The following is a 19,632-nucleotide window of genomic DNA, read 5'->3' on the forward strand; positions in this document are numbered from 1 at the left end:
ACAGGACCAAGGGCCTCTCCTCCCATTGATACCAGACAAGGCCATCCTCTGCTACATATGCAGGGGGAGCCATGAGTCCACTATGTGTACTCTTTGGTTGGTGATTTTGTTCCTGGGAGCTCTAGAGGGTCTGGTTGGTTCATATTGTTCCTCCTATGGGGCTGCAAACCCCTTCAGCTCCTTAGGTCTAAAGGAACTATTTAATTGTTAAGTTGGAAATTGTTCCTTCAGGATTCTAATGAAGAGATTTCTTGAAAATCCACAATATAATTTTTACAGCTTGTCTTCCACTGAGGAAAGCACAGAAGGGAATTGAATAAGTTCAGGTTATCTCAGGAGAGGCTGAGATCTTGAGGGACCAAGGAAATAAATCACCAAGACAACTTCAGAATGAGCTCACTGGAAGCCAAGCTTATTGCTATGAAGGTAAGACGGATGGAGTTTAGGTTCCAAGATACCAGTCATCCTTCTGGGCACACCAATTTCCCATTAGAAAGCTTCACCTTTAGTGAACTGTGGTAGTAAACAACATCAAATCATCTTCTATGTTTCATGTCTTTACTGAATTCTTAACATCTGTTTTGCCTAAATTACTATTACTACTTTTTTTTTTGCTTGTTTTGTTTTGTTTTGTTTTTGAGACAGGGTTTCTCTGTGTAGCCTTGGCTGTCCTGGAACTCACTCTGTAGACCAGGCTGGCCTGGAACTCAGAAATTTCCCTGCCTCTGCCTCCCAAGTGCTGGGATTAAAGGCATGTGCCCCAATGCCCAGCTAAATTACTACTTTTTAACCTACTATCTTTGTCTCTGTCTTTCCCTCCCTCCCTCCCTCCCTCCCTCCCTTCTTTTTCCTTCCTTCCTTCCTTCCTTCCTTCCTTCCTTCCTTCCTTCCTTCCTTCCCTCCCTCCTTGTGTGTATCTTCCCACCACACACAAGCTAGGGTGACCTCTTAGAATTTATCTTCTCATTTGCTATAATGTTCACCAGAGAGAATTCACACTCTGTGATGAATGGAGGAGATACTTGTGATCAGACAAGATGCTTGAAATCATCTTATGACCATCATGGTTTTTCATTAAAATGCTGGTAACCATATTTACAAAGCAAATGATTTTAATCTTTGGTCTTTGCTTCTATTAGCAGTTGGAAATAAAATAAACTATCTTTTTGTTTTTCTTTCTTTTTTACAAAAGAAATCATCAAGGCAGCAAATCATCAAGGCAGCAAATCTAAGAGCTATAACTAGAGTCATACACCACCATATCTGAAAACTTTTAGTACTTGAATATGGATTTAAATTTTAGGTTTTTGAAATCTACAGTGAAATAATCAATTGAACTATTACCATTTACTGGAAGACTGTATTTAGTACTAATAAAGGCTTCAGAGAAATAAGTCTCAACCTGGGGCTTTCCAACGTCTTTTATGTCCACTAATATGATATGTATGTGTTTGCCTTATGTGTAGAGCTAGTGAGAGTTGGAGTAGGGATTGAGGCTGAGGACCTGTGATATATAGTATACATAACTTGTAGCTCAGTTGCTATGCCTTGATGAGAAGAAAAGGAAGAAAGAACACTTAAAGATGTTAGCATAGAGAGACGCTAGCAGAGCCCCTAAGGAATACCTGTAATACTAAGCAGAAAATATAGCAAAAAGTGTTTTTCTGAGTCATTACTTTCTCTTTTCTTTAATTAGTAAATAACCTTTCTGTGGAAAGCACAACTGCCATGTCAGATTCTAAAATCTGTAAAAGCCTAAAGAGTCAAACTCATTAAACAATCGATTTAAAAGGAAATTTAATTTCCCCTAGTAAATATATTTCAGAAAATAAATTGGCAAAAAGATTATGTAGAGACCAGAAGAGGACAAAGTAAAGAAAACTAATAAATATTGAAAAATTAGTTGGATTTGTTCTTGTTTTTAGTTAAAGGTAAATTAATATAAAAGATGATCAATATTTCCTCAACTAATACAGTTTAGTAAACACTTAAATTTTCTGTTAATAATTTCTGCTAAAAAGGTAATTATGATTTATAGATGCTTATATATACATATGTACCTATACATAGGAAAGAGGAAAAGAGAATTTCTAGTGGTAAACATTTTCTTACTATAAAATGATTAAAATGATTAATATGTGAATTTTCAATTTTATGAATGATTAATATCAAAATTAACTCGTGTTTGAAATTTGTCATGAATGAAGTATGTTTTATATCTCTGATACCTTGAATAAAAGAATTAAAAGTTCTAGCTCTCAGAAACCAAAATATTTGTATACCTTGGGGTCTGGCAAATAGTTCTTTGACTTAAACTCTACAACCCTGGTAATCCCAATTTAACCTTAGCCAACAATGAAAAAAAAATAGAAGAAAATTAACTGAAAATATTTCTTGGCTTTCCCTGTCAATCCAGCTGGGGAAAGTGCTATATAGGCTAGGAGTCACAAAGAAGACTCATTGTAATTTGTACAACATTCTTGGGATTTTAAAGATGCTGATTTCTGGATGGTAACTCCAAAAACAGGGGTTCATGTTAGACTGCATTGAGTTGTTCGAAAAATTTTGGCATCTCTAATGAGTAGAAAATTCTCTAGGACAAAATTGATGTACGATGATTTCAACAAAGCATGAAATATCACTCATTTTACTCAAAATGTGTAGGAAAATATGTCGATGGCTTATAAGGATTTCATCTAAAACTAACAGAGATATGGAAATTTTGGGAGAAACAATCAGTCATAAAGATGGCAATTGCAGAACGAACTACATGCTTTCTTTTTCTTTTATTTTTCAAATGTAAATAACAAAGAATGGATACCCTTCAGCCCAGGAAAAACAAGAAACTCTCAAGAATTAACCTACTTAAATAAATCAACATAAGGAGCTATGCGTAAGTATAAGCTATGTGAGATAGAAATCGTATTTAATTAAAACAGAAAAAACTAATAGATCCAATCAATTAAAATTGACACATCATGGTCTTTCCAATGAGAATGGTCCTCACAGGCTCATGTATTTAGATGTTTGTCCTACAGTTAGTAGAACTGTTTAGAAAGGATTAGGAAAGGTTTACTGAGGACATCTGTCACTGGGTGTAAGTTTTGAGGTCACAGTAACTCAAGTTTCTCTTAGTTAACTCTTTCTTCCATGTGGTATGGATCAGATGTAAACTCTCACTACTGCTCAAGAGCTATCCCTGCCTGACTTGGCCCTATTTTTCTGCCATGATAGTCATAGTCTCTAACCTTCTGGGACAATGAGACCAAAATTATATGCTTTCTTTTAAAAGATAAATCAGCCATGGTGTTTTGTCACAGCATAGAACAGAATCTAAGACAACATAAAGGATTTTGAGAGAAAAAATTCTCAGAGTTTCTTCTTTGTTATTACTCTCAAACTACATAAAAATTACTCACTTAAACCTCACATATTTTTATAGGCTGTTTACAATATGATATTTCCTTATAACATTGTTAAATGTTCAACCAACATCAAGTTTTATGGGTACTTTTAGCTACATTGACACAGATTTATGGAAAAATACATACATGCATAAACTTGTAATTTAGAATAGCTTATTTAATACACTATCTGAAGAATCTTTAATTTTTTGATAATATACTTAAAATTATACTTAATTTTAAATTTGGATAAAACTGTCCCTTTTAGAGTGTCATTATCAGTCTTTTCAGTGCTTTGAGCAATTATGAGTCTGAAAACTACTAGTCACTACAATAACAAACTTGTGGTAGCTTGTCCAGGCACCAGAGGTTTAGCCCATAGCTATGTACATATGTGTACCACTGATTTGAGTCACCAATTTATAAAAGAAAATAAAATATGAATTTGGGAGAGATGTGCTAGAAGGACATGGTGCATTTGAAGGGAGGAATAGTGATAGATACATGATTAAGATATAGTCTATATATGTATGAAATTTTTGAAGAACAAATTTAGAAAATATCAAGTGTTTGCACATTTTTTATGAAATTTCTTTTAATTTATACATGATAAAGTATTTGATCCCTAAATGGAAAAGGACATAGGAAAATTATATAGGATATTATACTATATTGCTATGTGAAGATAAAAAATTATCTTGACATTATCTTCTATATATCTTATGGAAAAATACAAATTTTAAATTAGAAATTATAAATATACCTATATGTGCAAATTATGTATTTTTTTGCTGCCTTCCTTTACATGTTTCAAAAACAAAGTAACAGTTAAAAAAAAATCCATGCTCAATTGCCCACATGGTTTGTTATTGTGTTTATTTAACAATCATTTCCATTAATTTTAAGTAAAAAAACAAAGTATGTTTTCAGAAGGCTGTTTGGTAGGAAAATAACTCTTGTCTCTGTAATAAGAAGGACTATAATTAAAATGCTACCAGGGTGATATACTTAATAGCAGGAACGCACTGGCAACTTTCTTCTTCCAGGACTCACTGGAGCACTGAAAAATGTTGTTTTTATTCTTCACCTGCAGTAAAATCCACACCATCTTCCAGAGTCAATGGCTGAAGTGAACATCTCCTATGTCAGTGAATTCATTCTAAAGGGGATCACAGACAGGCCAGAACTCCAAGCCCCATGTTTTGTGATGTTTTTGACAATCTATCTAGTCACAGTTTTAGGCAACCTTGGGTTGATTGTCATAATCAGGGTTGACTCTCGACTCCACACACCTATGTACTTCTTTCTCAGTCACCTAGCCTTTGTTGATCTCTGTTACTCATCTGCTATCACACCAAAGATGATGGTGAACTTTGTGGTAGAGCGCAACACTATCCCTTTCCATGCTTGTGCAACACAGCTGGGCTGTTTTCTTACCTTCATGATTACAGAGTGTTTCCTTCTGGCCTCTATGGCCTATGATCGCTATGTGGCCATCTGCAGCCCCCTGCATTATTCAACACTGATGTCAAAGAGAGTGTGCATTCAATTAGTGGCCGTTCCTTATGTGTACAGCTTTCTAGTTGCCCTTTTCCATACAATCATCACCTTTCGCTTGACATATTGTGGACCTAATGTAATCAACCATTTCTACTGTGATGACCTTCCCCTCTTAGCTCTGTCCTGCTCAGACACGCACATGAAGGAAATTCTCATATTTGCTTTTGCTGGCTTTGATATGATCTGCTCCTCTTCCATAGTTCTCACCTCCTACCTCTTTATCATTGCTGCCATCCTGAGAATCCGCTCTACCCAGGGAAGACGCAAGGCCATCTCTACCTGCGGCTCCCACATGGTAGCTGTTACTATTTTTTATGGTACGCTCATCTTCATGTATCTACAGCCCAAATCCAACCATTCCCTGGACACAGACAAAATGGCTTCAGTGTTTTACACAGGTGATCCCCATGTTGAACCCCCTCATCTACAGTCTTAGGAACAAAGAGGTGAAAGATGCCTCTAAGAAAGCTTTGGATAAAGGGTATGAAACCTTAAAAATATTAAGATTAAGTAAATAATGACATCATTTATTATGTATGAGCAGGGAAGTAAACCCAAACTTTTAAATGTAATTTATTCCCAAGCAGTTGAAAAATGCCTCTCTTACTTTAACAGTCTTAAATGTTTTCTGTGAGTTTACAAGTAGATCATGGGAACACAATATAATAAATCTATTTGCTTGATAGATCACAGTGGTATACCCTGCACATAGTAATCACTAGCAGATACTACAAGCAAAGGAGACGTGTACTTTAGTTAAAGGCCAGAATTCTGAAAAAGCCCATGAATCCTTTGCCAGAACTGTGAAGTATACTTTTGATATCCTAAGTTAGCAAATTGGTCATCCTCTAGGAAATATTTAGAACCAAATCTATTGGGAGCAAATGTAGTGTCAGTTATATGGATATTGCCATGCGAAACCAAAGTTTAATCCATGAGGATTTGGAGAATTTTCATTCCTTCTGAGGAACAAAACTCACTTTTGTGTTCTGTTACCTGCCTGATGCTTAGTCAAGTAATAGCATGTATCATAACCAAATAAAGCCACCAGGTTCATGGAGTTTATTTACAATCTGCCTAACTGCACACATGGCCTTATGGACATGATGAACACAAATTCATGTGTAGATGGACAGTGCAAAGTTGTAAAACTGTGTTTGTCAGAAATGTATTAGACAATTACCTTATTCTGAGGCTAGGTTTGAGATGTAAAGAACACTTTCGTATTTGAGAGAGGTTGACACGTAGCCCATGCTGACCAGGGATCATTACATACAAGAGAATGTCATTGAGCTTCTGCTCCTTCTATCATATCCTCTTGAGTGTGGAGGTTACAGACATGTTGTAGACTAAATCCAGGACTCCATGCATCCTAAGCAAGCACTCTGACAAGATGAATACATTTCCCACAATTTTTACATGAAATTCAAAGAACATGAGTTATCTAAAAGCTATAGTTGCAAATTTATTTATTTAGTTAGAAGTACTATATGTTTTCATGACATTTATTTGTCTTACATTTATTCAAATACATTTGTAGATCATTAAATGAAGTTAAAATCAGTAACTCAATAGATGTATACATAGTGTTTGGGTATTTCAGAAAAGTAATTAAAGTAGTCAGTTGCTCTATTATTTTCCATTATTGAAGATTACAATATCCAATAAAAGAAAAAAAAAGTAAGATTACAATACTGACAGCCATCCAGTAAGATCGGCTTTAAGGCTTTCAACCTGTGGTTATTTTTTTCTCTGTACTTACTTTGTAGGTGCAGCAGATATCTTCTATCATAATTGTGAATTCAAATAGTTCTCTGCTTGTTTTCATTATTATTTGCATGATTTTTTTGACACAGGGTTTCTTCATGAATCTCAGAGTAATTTCAAATGAGCTATGTGATGCAGGGTGGTTTTAAATGTGTGATCTTGCCTGGGCCTCTGAGTTCTTTGATTTTTTCCTAAGCCACTGTGACTGGCTTCTGATTTCCAAGTCAGCACATCTGAGGAAGTGATTGCCTTCCTTACTTCAGTTTGTATGTATATATTTATATAGACAGAAGAACACATTTACCTCACCTGCCACAAACAAAAAAAAAACAAAACAAACCCAAAGCATACAGTTCACACTCACTGTAGCAGATACAAACCTTCACAATGCTTGCAACTAATTTGAAGGAATTTGGTTTTCTTGATCTTTTTGTTTCTTTTGTCTTCATAGAATTAACTGTTCACAGTGATACTTAAACATTGGGCTGAAGCTTTTATATTTATTAATACTTTTCTTCGTTTAATGATAGCAATAACATATTAATGTAAGCCAGGGTTTTATTGGGAAATGTTCCAAAAGACATGGCTGACTACTCAATATTACTAAGCTAGTCCCAGAGCAGGTGAGATAGCCCCAAAATAGTCTCTGGAATTTGCCTTCAGAGAATAACATAAACTTGACATATGGTCCTTTAGTCAAGCCATCAAAATTATTATTTTTAACTTTTGTTCCAATGTATATTTAAATAAGTTCTTAATTTTTATACCCCTGTCTATGGTATTTGCGATGTTCTTATATTAATACAAAATATTTATTTTAGAATTATTGTTATTTATATGTTTGTATACACATATGTTTGAATATGAATGCATATAACACTTAAGGACATTAGATGATAACTTTTAGGAATCAATTCTCACTAATAAAATCTATGTAGTCTGATTTAACAACTAAAATTGCGAATTTTTAGGATAATTAAATTTTGTAGACAATATGCCTCATTTAAAAAGATCTGGATGCTAGTCTGGTATTCATAGTTTTATGTTATAAAAAGTTGGAATTACATATAAAAGAACCAAAATTTAAGATTGAATTTAAGGTCATATTCTTGGGGTTTTTTTTTTGTTGTGTTAGGATGTCCATGACTTGCTCTATTGGGATAGTTGTGATTTGGAGGTGTCATACTGCCCTGGCTTTTGTTGATTGTATTCTTTTGAGGGTCTTTAGCCATCTGAATGATTTTGGTCCCTGGATGTTCTTCTTGTCATAGCTATTGGGAAGGGGGGGGGGTGTTGAATCTTAATGGTCCTGGTTTGGCAGGCCTATGATGGATATCCTTGGGCTGTATGGTTTCTGACCTGCAGTTCTGTAAGTTTCAGAAGCCTCAGATCTGATGAAGGTGGGCAGCAAGATAGAAGGAGAATGGAGGTCTACCTGGTCTAACAGACTGTCAGGGCAGCTTGGTTTGGCCCAGAGGACTCAGAACAGGGGGGAAGGGAAGCTTACTGTATGGTCCAGGAGTCTTATGGGGGTAGAGAAGAAGAGGTAGGAGAATGGAAGTCCCCCTGGGATAGCAGGCTGCTAAGGGCAGCTTGGCTTGGCCAAGAGGGCTAAGAGAGCAGGGAAGATACATGGAGAACAAATGGAATGAGGGGCTATCCCAAAGGTTGTTGCCTGTACATGGAATATGTTCCATGGCTGGGCTGCCTTGCCTGGCCACAATTGGAGAGGAAGCATAATATTCTTTCAGAAATTTGAAGTGTCAGGATGGAGGGACGGGGTGGAGGGAGGAGTTCAGAGGGTAAAGGGTTGGGGAATGGGGAAGGATTGTGGAAAGGGTGACCAAAAGGGGGGAAATAAACAGGATGTATAGTGAGTAACTAAAAAAATAAAATTAAATAGAATACAAAAAAGAATATTGCATACTATTCATACCACTAAAAATAATATTAATAAAAATATTCATTTCCTCATCAGGAATGTGAGCATTTAAATGAATAAATGTGTTGATGAGTAAAACCTTTTAAGGAGTTCGTCAACATCAGTTTGTTGTCAAGAAATGGAGCATCCCTAATACATTTTCATGTAACAATTTTATTTGGCTTTATATGTGTGTGTGAGTGTTTGTGTTTGTGTGTGTGTGTGTGTGTGTATATCTACACATGACAAGTAGTCCAATTTTAACACAATCCAGAGCAGATATTTGTGCATATTTATGTTAAAATTCTGCACTTTATGTTAAATTTTCCACTTCTAAACTGTGTTTCTTTTCAGTTTATTGGGTGGATTGTAGTGCCCTGATAAGATCTGAAGACTTTATGAATGATACATATTTAATTATTATATTCAAATTTTTAAAAAGCCTATTATAACACCCATAATAAAATATTGATATTTATTGACTCTTTGATATATAAATTGGTCTTTTTACAAATTTAGAACACTTATCAATTCATTCATTGGTTTATTCTATTTGACATAAAAGTTTATTGATCTAAAAAACATGGTTTATTTTATTTTATAAGTGTGTGTGTGTGTTTTGCCGGAGTAAATGTCTATCCACCATGTATATGCCTGGTGTCTGCAGATACCAGAAGAGGGAATCAGACTCCTGAAACCGAAATTCTGGATGTTGTGAGCTCCCATAGAAATGGGAGGAATCAAACCCAGTACCTCTGGGAGAACCACAGGTTACTTTAAAGGCCCAGTCTTCTCTATAAGCTGGTCATTGATTGGTTATTTACAAGATTGTGGAAGTGATAAGTAAAGTGTCCTATGCTGTCAAAGCATGAATCCATTTTATATCATTTTACCCACTAAAATAATAATTTAACAACAGTTGAAAATGAACTGTCACTATATATGTATCTAAGTAGAGTCATAGAGTCTTCAGGATTTAGCAATAAATTAAAACCATAAATAGTACAACATAGAAAACAGAAGCTAGTGTGCTTTACAACATAGGAAACAAACATTTAAAGTAGACAGGTATGATTTTCTATAATTTACACTGCCTTAGTTATTTCTTCTAAGTATTACTTTAAGAAAATCCACATATTTTTTGTTATTTTTAACTCCCTAAATGTACAAAAGTACACAGTGGTAAAGAGAACAGATATTTAAAATGTGAGATATTATATCACCTCATACTGTATAGCTTGGTCCTAATAACCTAATTTCATATAACAGTGAAGAAATTAAAGAGGGACAGATACACATGCACGTGTACAGAAAATCTGTTCTGAATCTGATGTGGTGGTACTAAGCATGCATGTGACTAGAAACCTCAGCATGATGTGCAGTAGAGGGGAGGGGTTAGGTAGTAAGAGGTCTCTATATTGAGCAGTCTCAAATTGGGAGGAAGAAGCTCCTGTGGCTGTTAGTTTCTGCACACCCTGCTAAAATCTTCATATAAATGAGAGGAAGGCTTTGCAAAGTCTTTATGGCTCTGAGGCATTGGTGCTTGTCAATAAAACATGGTCATTCAGAAATGCATCCACAACTTATGCATTCACTCAAGGTTTCCTCTCCTTCCTATACACATGTTTAGACTTTACAGTAACTGCCAAGAACCTAGTCATTGTATCTGAAAAACAAAAAACAAATAAACAAACAAACAACAAACTAAAAAAACACTGGTAGTAAATTGCAGACAATGGTCTACACTCTGTGAGGTGACTTTTCTCTTTATTTTCCTTCCAAGTAGAAATGAACAGATTAAGATGATTCAAAATTGCTCTGCCAAAAATCAGGCTCATATTTACTTTTGAAGAGGTGTAATTTAAATCTACATTGGAGATGAGGTGTCATATGGCACCAAACACTGAAGAAAAATTTTTAGGTGACTGGGTTTAGCATGATCTTCATCTTCAATTGTGCCTACATATCTGAAAAATTAGCAAAAATAAGATCAATGCTAGGCACCCCTGCTTCATACAGCATCTTTTTCCTTTTCACTATCCTTTTATTTGGAGTTCTGCTCAATTCTACACATATTTTAATCACTTAATGACTGTTTAAAACTGGAAGAAAATGATAACTTATAGTAAATTACCTTCACTTTCTTCTACCATCAAAATAAGTATAACTAAGACAGTTTTGATATGTGGAAAAAATCATAATCACTAATTTATCAACCTCTGCTTCTTTCATGTAATATTTCAGGCCAGTGTTATAGTATCTAAGTTCATACAAGTACACTAACTAAACCAAATGTTGCTCTTGCTTTGCCATTTTATCCTTTCAGGTTGTGTAGTTCAAAACAAGCAAGCAAGCAAACAAATAAAAAACCTAGGATCCTTGCAGTCAGCCATATTTCCTGTGTATCCAGACTCAAGATAATGATCCATCAGTTTTCATTTTGAGCAAATTGGTCAGATATGTCCATCTCCTGCCTCACCACATGTTCTATTGGCCTTGTGCTATTTTAGATATCTCCTAAACAGTTTAGTTGGGTGGTTTCCAGACAGAACTACCTTCTCCATGGGACTATATTAAAAATAAATTTTAGTCTTGCTTCTTACTACTTATCTCTGTTACACACTGGAAACAGTGGGTGTTCAAACCATGTCCGGTAGAAATCTATCCAAATCCCTGATTCTGGCCTTCATGTTAGAACTCTAGAATCTTCTGTATAGAACTAGATGGAAATACACTATAGCTGCTTAAAACTTAATCTGTATTATTTTACAAAATTAAATCCAATCCACAGTTCTTTCAGTTGCTAGATATATGTATAATAGTGAATAAAACGATACATCTATACAAGGTACTTTAAACACTTTCTCAGGGCTATTGAAAATATTAACTGATGCACTCCATTTAAATGAATCATCCAGACATAATAAAGAAAAATAATTTACTAAATATGGCAGGGTATTTTTCATTGAAATCATGAAAACTAAAAATAAATCATATTTTATTAATCAAATCTTTGCTAAATATAACACTGGCTTTTTTCAGTTCCTGGTGATGAATGAATTATCTAGTTTATTGATTGGAACTTAAAGCACTATTTGAAAATATTTTATGAAAATATTATGTAATGTATGTGAATGTATGTACATTTGTGGATGTACAGGAAGACCGTGGATAATATCCATTCCCTTCACCTTATACTTTGAAATTGTTTCTTTCACTGAATCCTTAGTTTACTGGCTGGCTAATAAAACTGGGCAGGATACCTCCTTTCTCTGATCCCCATGTGCTAGGGTAAAACAGATACAGTTACATGCTGATTTTGTTTTTTAATGTGAGTTTTGAAGATGTGAGCTAGATTCTTACTTTTGGGCAACAAGAACATTGTCCCCGGGCTGGCCAGTGGTGGTACACACCTTTAATCCCAGCACTTGGGAGGCAGAGACAGGTGGATTTTTGATTTTGAGGTCAGCCTGGTCTATAGAGTGATTTGCAGGACACCCAGAGCTATACAGAGAAAACTTGTCTCAAAAAAGTAAATGAAGAAGAAGAAGAAGAAGAAGAAGAAGAAGAAGAAGAAGAAGAAGAAGAAGAAGAAGGAGAAGGAGAAGGAGAAGGAGAAGGAGAAGGAGAAGGAGAAGGAGAAGGAGAAGGAGAAGGAGAAGGAGAAGGAGAAGGAGAAGGAGAAGGAGAAGGAGAAGGAGAAGGAGAAGGAGAAGGAGAAGGAGAAGGAGAAGGAGAAGGAGAAGAGAAGGAGGAGGAGGAGGAGGAGGAGGAGGAGGAGAAGAAGAAGAAGAAGAAGAAGAAGAAGAAGATTGTCCACTTATATGTATCTAGGTCTCTGGTACATTAGTATTTAAAACTTAGCACACACTTTCATGTTTTCACTTTGTGTATTTTAAAAGAAATAATACCATTTCTAACTACTTCACAACGAATACTTACACAAACACCAGAGACCAGGCAAAAGCAATCCTTGAAATGATAACATGGTAATTAAACAAACAGCTGGAAATATTTTAAAAACTCTTACTCCATTTATACTTCCAAATTATAAAAATAGTAAAGTTGAAATTCAAGAGTAATGGTGATGACTATTACAATGCAAGCTGAAGTGTACAACATTGTACAGACTTCAGAAATAGACTCTAATTCCACATACTCTATTAATGGATATAAGATATACAGACAAATGTGTGTAAATGTACATAGATGATGCGTACATAAAATTAATAATGAAGATGTACTTTACTAAAATTAGAATAAATTTTGACACAGATGTATGTAGGTCACCAATAAAGCTCTTGTAGATGATGTGCAAGACTCTAAATTTCAACATGACCTACACATAAACAAATATGCACATACAAACATGCATGCATATATACACACATATACACATGAAACCATGAGCAAACACAAGCGTATACACACAGATATACACATACATACATATACACAAACACACACATAGTCATAAACATATATGCATGCACACATGCATATGCATATATAGCACACACATATGCATACACACGTATGCATGAACCGGTACCATTGCAAAATATCATAGACTTCAGCATGAATGCTGGAAACCAAGCACTCAGTATTTTCACGTGAAATAAGACAATAATAAAAATATCTTCTGACTACTACTCAGACTTTCTGGAATCATGGATGGTCAAAGACAATTTTTCAGTAAATCGCTTCAGGGCATTTTTAACCTCCTTATTTCTCAAACTATAGATCAGCGGATTTAACATGGGAATTACTACCACGTAAAACACAGAAACAAATTTATCTGTGTTCAGAGAATGGCTTGACTTGGGCTGCAGGTACATAAAAATGATTGTTCCATAAAATATGGTGATGGAAGTCAGGTGGGATGCACAAGTGGAAAAGGCTTTCCTTCTTCCTTCAGCAGAATGAATCCTCAGGATGGCAAAGAGAATGCAGATGTAAGAAATAACCACAATCACCAGAGAGCAAAGAGTGTTGAAGCCAGCAATGATTAGCAACATCAGCTCTTTGACATGAGTGTCAGAACAGGCCAGAGCAACTAAGGGGACATCATCACAGTAGAAGTGGTTGATCACATTGGAGCCACAGAAAGACAAGCGGAAAGTTGCCACTGCCTGTGCAAGCCCCACAGTGAATCCATAAATGTATGTGCTGGTGATGACCTGAAGACAGAGCTTTTTAGGCATGAGGACCACATAGAGGAGGGGGTTCCAGATGGCCACATATCTGTCATAAGCCATTACTGACAGCAAGTACATTTCACAAACAGCAAATGTGATGAAACAGCAAACCTGAGTGGCACATGCATAGAAGGTTATACTTTTGATTTCTCGAAGAAAGTTTATAATTGTGTTTGGAGTGACTGAGGATGTATAACAGAAATCAACGAATGCCAAGTGGCAGAGGAAAAAGTACATGGGTGTGTGAAGCTGAGGGCTGACTTGGATTAGCATAATCAGTCCTAGGTTACCCAAGACAGTAGTTAAGTAGATGACTAGAAACACAGCAAAGAGGGTGACCTCAAGCTCTGGGTCATCTGTCAGGCCTTCAAGAATGAACTGAAATACTGTTGAACTGTTACCTTCAGCCATGGATTGTACAAGTTTTTCCTATTGAAGAGCCGCCACCAAACTCATTGCAAGTGATTGTCTTCCTTTGGTTATAATCATGCAGAAAAGAAGAGTTAATTCTGATTAGCTGATGTTACATTGAACACATTCTTAGTAATATCTTCGCGTTTTGCATGCTCTTACAGCCAATTATTTTTGTTACTTAAAAGCTTCAAAGTATTGACATGTAGGGAATTTTTTATCGGTAGAAAGATATTTTATAGCTCTGTATAGATTTGATATTTATTATTTCTTTCTTAGTAAGAGACAACTGAAAATTACTTGAATATACTATGTTAAATTGTTACAATTATCTGAAGACTTTCTAAAAATTTCTACTCCTTCATCTGGAATTTATTAATTAGAAATACAAAATTTAAAATATTGACTACAAGAAGACTTATACAATGATTATGAACAGATTTTGACTTACTTATGATGTATGTGGCATATATTCAAGGCAATATTTTAATTAAAATATTTTGTATATCAATTAACTCAGACTGTCATTAGCAATTATACAGCATGCCTGTATTAAATAGAGGGAATTTTAATGTGTGTTTGTGTATCTCCTCTATTTACTAGGTATACATTAATAAATTATATACATAACATATATATCATATACATATGTGTTTATGTGTATACCATATGTACTCACAAATGTATGTGTCTTTGCCACTACAAACTGTTTAAGGTTGTTAGAAAAGCAATGTATAATGTCTATAATATTATTATTGTTCAGGTGGATGTCAATATGCTCATGCTGTTGTCCATATTTTTTTCATTTTTGAGTCTATGTTAAGCCTTCCATCCATTTGACTTGATTTTACACATGGTGTTGGGAACAGGCACACTTTCATCTCTGTATGAACGACCAGTTTTCCAAACATCACTTGTTGAATAGCTTATCTTCTCTCTTGTGTAGTTGTGATATCATTGTTGAGCTCATTGCTCAGTACGTGCATGAATTCACTTCTTTTGTGAGTATCCGTCACAAACATCTGTTTAGCAAAGCTCCACAACACTCCCTTGATTTCCATGGCTTTTGTAAAACTTTTCAATTCAGAAGTCTTAATGCCTCTAGCTTATTATTCTTGCTCTAAAAACTACTCTAGCTTTTCAAGTTTCTTTTTGATCCCATATTAATTTTAAGACTGTTTCTCTATTTATGTGAAAGTAAGATGTCATTGGATTAATACTAACATTGCATGGAATCTTAAATTGCTTTGAGTACCATGGTCATTTTAACAGTGCAATCAATGAGCACAGCAAGTCTTTCTAGTCTTGTATGTCTGTGGCAAAACATTCCTCCCTTCCTCCCTCCCTCCCTCCCTCCCTCCCTCCCTCCCTCCCTCCCTCCCTCCCTCCCTCCCTCCCTCCTCCCCGTCTTCCTCTCTCTCTAAATCCATTGTAAATTCATTTCAAAGCAAGTTTTATTTTTGTCATTAATATAAATACCTTGAATTCTTTTATTTTCAGATAGTGATAAGCATAAAGAAATAGTTGATTTTGTATGTTCACTTTTTATCTCGAAGCAACATTAAATTTAATAGCCGTAAAAAAAAAAAAAAAGAAAAAGAAAAGCAAAACAGAAAAAAAAACCCTATTTATCCTATGCTTCATATGTCTGAATATAAAGCAATAACTAGATACATCTTTAATAACCTTTTCAAAGTAGAAACAGATTCCTGATTCTTTAATATGAAACAGAGCTACTTAAATCACAATGTATTCAATCATAGCATATATATATATATATATATGCACATGCTTGCAATCTTACACTGAGTGCAGAAGCAGGAATACCGAAGGATGTTTTGACTAGCCAAGCTAGCAGGAAAAAAATTTAGAAAGGTGAACTTGTGGTTTTCTAAGAGATCTTGACTCAAGGTAATAAAAATGATAGAGATGAAAAAAGACATCTAAATCTCCTATCCTAGTATGCTTATGAATACATGTTCATTCACTAATAGACAATAAAATTTCACATATATGAATTGAACACACACACACTTACCACCACCAACAACAACACCACCAATACCACCACCACACCAGACAAAGGTTAGAGTTTTTAAGTTTATTGACTAGATTATTGTAAAAACGAATCAACACATATCTGTTTCTTTTCAATGTCCTCGCATATATTGTTAAGATAAGAAGTACTATTCATTTTAATTGATCAATTATTGTATTAATAAATGGGTTAATTATTTAGTAAAACAATTAATTAATTATTCCACAACTATTTTTGTTTAGATGTTTTATGCATCATTCTTGATTGCTGTTTCTACTTACCTATTTCTTCGTTATTCTTCCACAAGTCAATTATTCAGAACTACACACTCCTTTTCCTTAAAACAAGTTTCTTGATATCTTCATCTGACTGAACCTATTTACCACTCTATCTAACCTTCCCATCTCCACAGTTCCATCTTGAAATTTTTAGTCTGAAAAATGATCAAATGAAAAGTATTCAAAATTAAAATACTAAAATATGTTTTCACAATATTTGCCCTTTCTCTTTTTACCACAGTTATTATTTGATATGTTATTTCATATGCTTCTAGTCATTCTTTTAACTCCAGAAACCAAGCTTTGTTTGGTTAGTTACCTTCTTTATTCAGTGTTTACCCAAAAAGGATTAAGGGCAAGATTTGTTACTGCAAAAATCATTTTCAATATTTAAAACATTCATTTCCACCTACCTTCAAGATTTTCAAATTCAGATGTTTGTGAAGTATTCGGAAATATTCTTTGCTTTGATATTCTGTTTGAACTACCGTGAATTTTATAAAATATTTGCCTAAAAGTGAGCTGTTCTGAATTGTCTACCTTTCATATTAGTCATTGTGAGATCATGGTTTTGCATTCAGTGGGATCATTTCTGACATGTGGAAAGGCACTTCATGCAATCTTTTTATCTTCGTGTCAGATGTTCCACAAATTGTCCACTTCCCCCTAAATTATTTTCAGTTTTCTGTGCAGGAAAGATCAGTGTAGGCACAAAGGTTGTGTCCACCCATATTTTTCCTGTACTCATCTCCATAAATGCATTCATTCTATTATAATTAATTCAGTTTTTGCATTAGCTTAAAATAAATACAAATTCTTGCCAGGGTTTCCTGCCATGAAACCCTTTCCTTTTACACTCACCTGCTATGTACTCCTCTTTACTCTTCTTGTCTTAGTTATAAGAAAGAGCCAGTATGGCCCATTTTTTTATCTGTATTTGTGTGCTTTGTTGTTTATGTTTACTGTGCTTCACATAAAAAGAAAATATTCTCATTTTTCCCATTCTGCTCAGCCTAGAATCCCATTTTATCAAAGGATATCACCATTACAAAGTTGGCTCCTTCTTATTCAGGTTTCTCTTTCGAAATACCCTAGTAAGCAGCTACAACAAAGCAAGTCAAAAACAGGAATAATTCACCACAAATCAGTGTTTATTGTAGTCTGAAATTGGCTCTCAATAGTTCAATGGATTGTTCTTTCCAAGGTTATCTATAGCTTTCTTCTTCCCTAAAACAATCTAGTTTCTTATTTAGCTTGTACGAAGCATTCAGCCATTGGCATCACCTTTCACAGTGAAAACTGTAACTATTTTGCCTATTTTCACCGAAATATCCCCATTTTCAGTTCTTTCTCTTAATCTTTATATAGTGGCTCGGCTTCCTTTATTTATGTTTAAAATAATACCCTTACTATCACATACCAATTCCTATTATACACGTACATTCTTGTTAGAGATTTTCATATACCACTAGGGGGACAACTGTTTCTTTTTTCTTGCTGAAGCAAAAGTATAGATCTTTATGGTTATATCTTACTCAGAAGCCAAGCTCATATATCCAATTACAGACACCTATAATTAACATATATAAATTTTTAAAAAAATTATTAATTGTTTAATTAAAAATAGTCCGACCCCAGTATTATACACTGGAATGCACAGAGTAAATCCTCCTAAGCTTGGTATGATCTCTGAAATATATCAACTTTTATGAACAAAATCTAATAGTTGAATATGACCCATCATTTAACATGTAACAAGCATTCAATAGAAATAATAAAAGGTTAGACTTCAACAAATAATTAAAATGTTTGCTTTTCTAAACTCTCTTTGCCTATTTAGCTTCCTTTTAATACTTAATCTATAAATAACATGTTTTTAAGTTCCCCAGTAGGTGAATTTAATATACCTTGAGCCAAGCTGTGTATGTGTGACACCAGTTCTTAATTTTTGTGGCTATTTAAATATATTTCATAAATGACTTGGCACTATTTATTTTTTTTGTAAATTACATAATGCTAAATAAATTGATCTCCAATTATATGATGTTCCATAAACATGATTAATTATGTTATGGTTGTTCTTTTGGGACCTAATTTTTAAAAGAAACAAAATAACACATTAAATCATGGATCAGTATACTGATCCCAGGTGTAAGCAAATCTTAGAAAACACTAGGACTGTTTTATTTAAACCATGAGAAATTATACCGGACAAAACATGTGTTGTGATTACTTTCTTATACAATCAAGTTGCTACAACAAGTACATTTTACAAACTGAACATGGGATAAAGAAGCACAGCTGAGAATCGAATGCAAATAAAGTAATACTTTTAACTTTTCACGGAAAATTCATGATTATGTTTGAGGTGACACAGATGATATAACAGATGATAACAAAACTAAGTGCTTAAATAAAAGATACATGGGAGTGTGAACATGGGGGGAACTGATTGACTACACAGGAGGTAGTAGCTCAGGTTCCATATCCTCACTCCTATGTGTCTCAGCTAAGGTCATCATCATTGACTTTGGGAAGCCTCCCCCATCCTAGGTCTCTGGTGCATCCCCATCCCCCACATCTGATCCTGATCCTCTTCCATTCCTCTCTCCATCTTATCTCCCACCCTGTTCCCTTCATCCATTTTCCTCCTAGGACAGTTATGTTACCCCTTCTAAGTGAGATTTAATCATCCTTACTTGGCATTCCTTCTGGTTTAGCTTCTTTGAGTTTATGGAGTATATCTTGGTATCCTGTACTTTATGAGTAATATCCACTTAAAAGTGAATAGATAACATGCATGTTTTTTGGATCTGGGTTACCTCACTCAAGATGATATTTTCTTTTTCTTTTTCTTTTTCTTTTTCATTTTCTTTTTCTTTTTCTTTTTCTTTTGCTTTTGCTTTTGCTTTTTCTCTTTCTTTTTCTTTTTCTTTTTCTTTTTCATTTTCTTTTTCTTTTTCTTTTCCTTTTCCTTTTCCTTCTTTTTGTGTTTTGTTTTGTTTGTTTTGTTTTGTTTTGTTTTCTTTTGTTTTGTTTTGTTTTGTTTTGTTTT

General features: G+C 34.5%; 1 protein-coding gene and 1 pseudogene across 2 annotated transcripts; one reads left to right on the forward strand and one right to left on the reverse strand.

Moving 5' to 3' along the window:
• Nucleotides 1-2,823: 2,823 nt before the first annotated feature.
• On the forward strand, nt 2,824-5,637 carry Olfr1038-ps (olfactory receptor 1038, pseudogene; annotated as a pseudogene). The gene is made up of 2 exons (NR_160649.1): nt 2,824-2,893; nt 4,498-5,637. The product of NR_160649.1 is annotated as an olfactory receptor 1038, pseudogene, transcript variant 1, non-coding (transcript).
• Nucleotides 5,638-13,301: 7,664 nt separating this feature from the next.
• Nucleotides 13,302-14,261, reverse strand: Olfr1039 (olfactory receptor 1039). The gene has a single exon (NM_001011784.2). The coding sequence runs from the start codon at nt 14,259-14,261 to the stop codon at nt 13,302-13,304; it is 960 nt and encodes a 319-aa protein (NP_001011784.2).
• Nucleotides 14,262-19,632: the final 5,371 nt, after the last annotated feature.

Source organism: Mus musculus, chromosome 2 (genome assembly GCF_000001635.26).
Source record: "Mus musculus strain C57BL/6J chromosome 2, GRCm38.p6 C57BL/6J".
Classification (NCBI taxonomy): domain Eukaryota; kingdom Metazoa; phylum Chordata; class Mammalia; order Rodentia; family Muridae; genus Mus; species Mus musculus.